At 40.1% G+C, this 6815-nt stretch overlaps 1 protein-coding gene across 2 annotated transcripts in view; it reads left to right on the forward strand.

Annotated features, from left to right (window-relative positions):
• ZNF318 (zinc finger protein 318) overlaps nucleotides 1-6471 on the forward strand; it is a 28861-nt gene extending 22390 nt beyond the window's left edge. Inside the window, exons 8-11 of one of the 2 annotated variants that reach the window (XR_008237972.1) lie at nucleotides 295-394; nucleotides 1442-1560; nucleotides 2008-6111; nucleotides 6228-6471. Coding sequence is in view for 1 of the 2 variants with exons in the window: in XM_052806214.1 (XP_052662174.1) it covers nucleotides 295-394; nucleotides 1442-1560; nucleotides 2008-5436 (3648 nt within the window). In the remaining variant the exon portion in view is untranslated. Of the gene's footprint in view, nucleotides 1-294; nucleotides 395-1441; nucleotides 1561-2007 lie in introns of both variants that reach the window. The other variant, XM_052806214.1, reaches the window with a different exon arrangement.
• Nucleotides 6472-6815: the final 344 nt, after the last annotated feature.

Here is a 6815-nt window from a genome sequence, read left to right on the forward strand (position 1 = left end):
TAGTGTAAATGGGGCCTGTGTCCAGTTCACTCGGAAACTAGCGTTTGATATTTGTGTTTCTTATGTTTACCTGTTCTTTGCTATCATTTACATTTTACCCTTTTCACAGGTTATTTTCTCATTATAAATTGCAAAATGGGAGGGGAAGGAGAGGAAAACATAGTTCCTGTAAATATTTGCACGTTGATTTTAATGTTCAGTGTTCTGAAAGGATGTTAAAAAGGAAAAAGACAAGTGTACTTGCCTTGCTAGTGTAATATATGAGCCTGTATACCTCTGTCACTGTGCAAATAGACCCTGGATCCTTACAACAGACCTTGGGCTTCGAAGACCCAGAGTGAGACCAAACAAGACTCCATAAAACGCATCGATAAGATAACTGTTCCTGCCAAAGGTACGTTAATTTTTTTTAGCTTGGGTATCATCTCCCTTTGCCCTCCAGCAGGTTCCAGTTGCTCAGAGAAAGGAATTTCAAACCTTTACCTTGTTAGAGGAGCACATATAGATACTGTATTATTAGGTAAAAGACAAATGATTTGATTTCCTGGTTGTTCTTGTGGAAAAGGTCATGAAGCAAGAATGCAGGAAAACATAGTGTGGTTCCTTCTCTTCTTTTTAGAGTTTAGTTTTTTCTTTCGAATACCAGGTGACTTTTTCTTTCTCCAGTATAGTTCTGAAGTGATTTTTGCTAACATATTAGAATTCAGAACATGACCACAAGAGCTTGCTGTGTTTGGGCAGATCTTGTGCAGTACTCCACACAGTCTTGCAACAGACTCTTCCATTCAATACATTTTTAGTAGACGTGTCCTTGAAAAGTCACTGATAAGTACTTGGTAGAGCGTGGATACAGAGAATCTGAGAAAGCTGTGTGGAAGGGGCTGTAAGTGATTTGAAAATTAATTGAAAATACAAGATTTAAAATCTGAACGTCTAAATAGGCCTGCCAGTGATCAATCTCAGTTTATTAATCTGTTACGTACTTCGAGTAGTGCCCACTAAAGGAAAATCTGCAGTGTGTTAGATAACTGCAGCTGGTTCTGTAGGCACAAGGATGTAGTCTCGCTGAACTTCAATGAAAATACTTGCGTTCTTTTTATAAACCAGGTGTTTAGTATTTGAGCAGACTATGCCACAAAGATGGAAAATAGATTAAGACTGTAGGAAATGTTAACCTACTTGAATAGGGGATAGCCTTAATATGATGGAGAGCACTAAAATAATTTTTTAAATCATAGTAATCAAGCTTCTTCACTTTACATGTTTGCTCCTGGTAGTGGTGTTTCCTGTACTGTAAGCTTAAGGAGAGCAGCATTAACTATTCCAAAAGCAACATGGCTGGAGGTTTTGCTGTTGTTCTTTGATATGTTTATCTGGCTTTATTAAGAGCTTGGCATTTATTAAGTTTTGTTTCTCTGATCGTTTTCTTCGGCCTTTTCAGGCTCTGAGTTTCTGATTCCCATTACTGGATATTATTGCCAGCTCTGTCATGAATTTTTTGGAGATCAAATCTCAGCAGAGCAGCATGTGAAAAGTCATCCCCACAATGAGAAATACAAGGTTGGTAACTGGTGTACCAGGAGTGAGTCATTCCTTGTGTTAGATTCTACTTGTTCTGTCTTCCTTTCCTGAAGAATGACATTTGACTCCTCAGAGTATATGTATTTGGTTATCTTCACTACATTCTACTGAACTAAATAAGCAGAACTTCCCACTACATAGAGACTAATCTTTTATGTGCATGAGGTTGAAATGGTGTTTAAGTCCCAGCGTTGATTTTCAAACTCTTCTGTAAAGTGACAGCACTGCTGCAAGCCACCACTCAATCCACATTAAATTACAGAATGTGGTGTTTGTAGCATCGCGGTTTCTTGGTAGGAAGAAGTTTTCTGCTCTGTTAGTGTTGAGATGGCACTTCCTGAACAAGTCAAAACTGTTACAGAGCTGAATTTATTTATTTCTTTTTCATGGAAACAGTGGCTAAAATTGTGCCATTTATTTCCACAGAAATACATAGATGAAAACCCACTCTATGAAGAGAGGAGAAATCTAGACCGTCAAGCTGGGTTGGCTGTAGTTCTGGAAACAGAGCGCAGGCGGCAGAGTGAGCTGAAACGGAAACTAGTTGAGAAACAGAAAGAAGAGAAGGATGAGAAGAAACCAAAAATAATAAAGAAAGAGGAAGCAAAGAGCATCCCGGAGCTTGGAGAAGGGACTAGTGAAACTCAAGGCAAAATAGATTCTTCTGGGCGAAAAATGGGTATCAAGCTTAAACTGAAGAAGGAAGATAAGAAGGAGGAGAAAAAAGAAGAAAAGAAAGAGGAATCTAAAAAGGAATCACCAAGTCAGACTTCCTTTGGGAAATTCAGCTGGAAAAAGACTGAGAGAGAGGATAAAACTCCGGGAGGAGCTATTCCAAAGGAGGAGAGTACAGAAGGAAACAAAGAGGAGAGCAAGTGTCAGTCTGGGAAACTCCATGTCAAGCCCATTGAAATCAAGCTGTCTGGAAAAACTGTTATTCCACACACTAGCCCATGGACACCAGTTGTTTTCACATCAACACCAGCAAAAATTCTACCTAATCTACCAGTTCCCACCATGATTTTCAGGAAGTCTACTACTGCAACAGTTAGCAAACCAGCACCTTTGAACACTTTTTTATCCATAAAATCCTCTGGAGCTACCACCAAACCACTGCCTGTAGTAAAAGAAACCAATGCAGATCTTCTACTGCCTCCGGATATCATCTCAAAAGCTTTTGGAGGAGAAGAAGTAATTTTAAAAGGGGCAGAGGAGGATCTGAAAGCAGCAGAGAAAAGTGAGTCTTCTCAAACTTCTGATATACCACCTTCACGCCCTCCTCCACCAGCAGTTCAGCAGGCAGCTGTCATCCCTGCAGACGAAGTAGCTCCAGGTGTGTCTGAAAGTGAACAGACAATGCTGGCAATGCCTGTGAGACCCCCTCCACCACCACCACCTTCAACTGCTTTCAGTGATCAGGCAAAAAAGGTAGAGAAACGAAACTCTTGCTTAGCCACAGCCAATGCTAAAGATCTCTATGATATTTTCTACAGTAGTGGTGGAAAGGGTTCGGCTGACAGCAAGCTTGCAAGTTCTGCACTTCCAAATGGAGAAAACTCTAACCTAACAAAACCTGCAGACTTATCTGCAAACCCTAGAACAAATGATAGCTCATCTTCCATGAAGGAGGATTCTCAGAGCATGGCTACTGAAGTTAGCCAAGTCCACTCAGCTGAGCAAAGCTCAGAGCTGGAGAAAACTGATACTCAGGAGACTTCAATGCTTCATATTGAGGTGAGGCCTGCTGTTGAAAATGGTATTCAGAAAGACGTAGCTCAAAAATTTCAGCTTCCTCTTTCAACAGATGTTCGGACTAAATTGAAAGAAGATTCCTCACAGTGTAATAATCAAGTAACAGGGAATTGGGTTCTTAGTGAGAATCAGGCTGAAATGAACAAGAAACCACTTCAGTCTCAGCTATCGGAAATGTTGGTCACAGAATTGCCAGAAACAAAAACTGCTTCTGGTATCCAGATGCCTGCAGAAATTGGACTTGTGGATACAGGAGGTAGAGAGCAGGTAGGCAGTCAGGAATTCTGTGTTCTACAGACAACAGAGGTCCAAGAGAAACTTGGACAGGAAGATGCAAATAAAACTTCCATTACTAACACAAATGTTCCTGGTACCCTGGAGAAAGATGCAGAGATGAAAGACTGGGAAGTAAAAGCGGTAAAGACTGAGCTTAGCTTACACCCAAAGACCTTGTTACCTGAAACACAGAATGAAATTAAAAATTTGGAAAATTCCCATTTGGTAGAGGAAAAGTTAAGTGATAACTGTAGAACTCACTCGGAAACTGATAGTCCAGACTTGCTCTGTGATTCTCAAAACACCTCAAAAGAAAAACCTTCAGTAGCAGTAATGACAGAACAGAATTCTATTGATGCCTCCTTAAAAGGTGTAAAACTGAAAAGTGTAGCTTTGGAAGTATCTCAGCCAGGAGTCCTTGGCAAAGCTCCCCGAATTTCAGAAACCCAAAATAAGATTTCAGAATTTACAAGAAGTCCTGGTGAATGGGACACTTCCAGAAGTAGTAATGGAGAACAGGTCATCACAACCCATTCTTGTTCTGAAAGTGGTTGGGATCTACCAAATACTCCAAATGTAGAAATAAAAACTGGTTCTAATGAAGTTAGTGCTTCAGAATTGACAGAGGTACAGCCAGACACATGTCTTGCCAACACAGGAACTAGAATTAGCATATTAAAAGGTCAAGAAAAAGTTCGATCTGAACCTTCAGGCCATGCAGTATTAGATAACCAAACCCAAAGGCAAGAAGTTGCATGGTTAGTCAACGCCTGCTCTGCGAACATTGTTGAACTCAGATCCAGTGTAGAATTAGTAGTTGAAGTTGAAAAAAAATCATTAGGACACACCGGATCTGATGCAACATTAGATAATGTTTTTATCAAGAGAGATGCAAAACAAGTAGGGACTGGAGGCTTTTCTAGGGCTCGCTCTGATCTTGTCCGAGAGTCAGTAGTTGCTTTATCAGCAGATTTCCATAGGGAGCATCTTTCAGAAGAAGCTGTCCACTTCCGAGAAACAAAGCATGAGGTTTTAAGAACCTCAGCAGCCAATGACTTTCATGTGAATAGCACTCACTCAGGATTGAACACTGAGCGATCTGAAAGTCTCTCTGCAGATGTTTGTGTGGATAACGATAAAGTTTCTTTGACATCAGAAGATGTGAAACATAATGAGACTCCCTCCCAGAAAGCAGAGCTCGAGTTTAAAAGCACTGATTTCAGTTTGGGAGATACTAAGGTAAAACGTGAATGCTTCAGCATCTGTACAGTGGGACATTTAAATAAGAATACGGAAGAAGTCTCAAAACTAGAAACTATTGCCTCCATTAGGTTGGAGTCCAATAAACTTAAGAAGCTGGGCATTGAAAAAACAGTGGATAAAACAGAGATTACTGATTTTGCTACATTGACTTCTGGTAGTCAGGAAGATAAATTTTGCACACGGATTTCTCAAAAAGATATGCCACAGCTTGGATTGCAGTCCTCAAATAGTGACACTACAGAAGTGGTCATGCCAGTTCTAGAAATGCAGGGCATTTCTCCTATGTCTGAGATCCTTCTGCAAGTGAGGGAGAGCAAAGGTGGAGCTGCTGAAATGCTGTCACTGAGTTGTGACGGAGGCAACGCAGAAAGTCAGGCTTCTGGGTACATGGAAACTTTCCTTCCTGAACTCAAAGAAACACATGGAAAGGAAGGTGGCTCAGGAAGCAAGGGAGTATGCACCATCCAGAGCAAGAAGACTGAGCAAACAGAAACTGCTGACAGTTTGGAAGCTACAACAAATTCAGGAATTGCTGAAAGCTTAGCAGAAAGCCCAGTGGGTTGAAGTGAACCCAGCCAGTCCCAATATTTGAGGAGCCAGAGCTGGGATTATGTATATGGTTTTTGTTTGGGTTTTTGTTCCAGTTGAGGGGTTTGGGTGTATTTTGCATCCTGTGGTAGGACTTGACTAAAGTGAAACTTACATCATCGGAAACCAGACACATACTTTATTCTGTACATAATTAATTGTGTAAAATGTTTTTTCATGTGAATTTTTTTGCCAATTTCTTTTCTACACTCTGCTATTAAAATGGAATCTCTCATTTATAATGCGTGCGTCTTTGTTGTTTATTTTGGGGGCTTTTATTCTTTGACCATTCTTGGATGATTTCCAGCTCACCCTGTTTGTGTCAGTAGCACCATGAGTAGCCCAGCCACTGGGACAAGCTCAAGAACAGCAATTTAGAATTTGAGGAAATGGAGACTTGCAGAAGAGCTAAAACTGAAAATTTCTTTAAACTGTAATGCATGGTTTTGTTTACTTTCATTGTTTGAAATGCAAGAATGTGATTAGAGTTGATTTTGTTTGTTTATCTGTCTCTGTGATTTGTAATTATTGTTGTATTACATCTGTACTTAAGCTGTTTCATTGTATTGTATAAGCACATGTATGGATGCCACATCAATAAGCAAGGGGAGCAAATCTGCCCGACTGGCTTTTGGAGAAGAAGACTAATCGGTAAGGCTCTGTGGCCTGACACCTGGACCAGACATATTGAGGTCACTTACATGATTTGAAATGGGCTTTCTTTCATTGTATTGTGATCCAGTAACTATTTGTGTTAAATCATTTAGCAGCTGACCAACTCTGAAGAAGCAGAAGATCAGAACCCTGGTGTCAGGAATTGGACTCGCTTCATGTGATACAGACACATGCATGCCTACCCTGAATGGTCCTTGAGCTAATCAAAAGCTCTAGTGTGATGGTTCTCATTTGTATAGCTTGTTAAAGACTAAGTATTAAATGTGTTTGCTTGGATAAATATAACATTTTTATTTGTAAATTGTTTAAAAAATAAACATATGGTGGTCAACAAGACTTTCTTCTTGATTTTCTTTTTTTTCTTAACTCAAGGAAACTGTTTTATTTAAATTAGTTTCTAACTCCTGTAGCAGCTGGTAAAATAGAGAAACTGTAGATGATGATGATGTTCAACAGTTAGCATGCTCAGTAAAAAAATTATTTATTCCCAGCTGAAGTCAATGGAAGAACTATCGTCAACATCATCAGCGGAAGTTTGTTTGAAGTCCTGAGCCCTATGTAAAGCTCGAGGTGGGGCATCGGGGGGGGGAACCCAAGGAGAGTTCATATTTCTGTAATCGCTACCAGCATGTGGACCTCCAGAGGGGGAAAAAAATCACCATTTTTCTTCTGTTTCCATG

This window comes from Harpia harpyja, chromosome 13 (genome assembly GCF_026419915.1).
Source record: "Harpia harpyja isolate bHarHar1 chromosome 13, bHarHar1 primary haplotype, whole genome shotgun sequence".
Taxonomy (NCBI): domain Eukaryota; kingdom Metazoa; phylum Chordata; class Aves; order Accipitriformes; family Accipitridae; genus Harpia; species Harpia harpyja.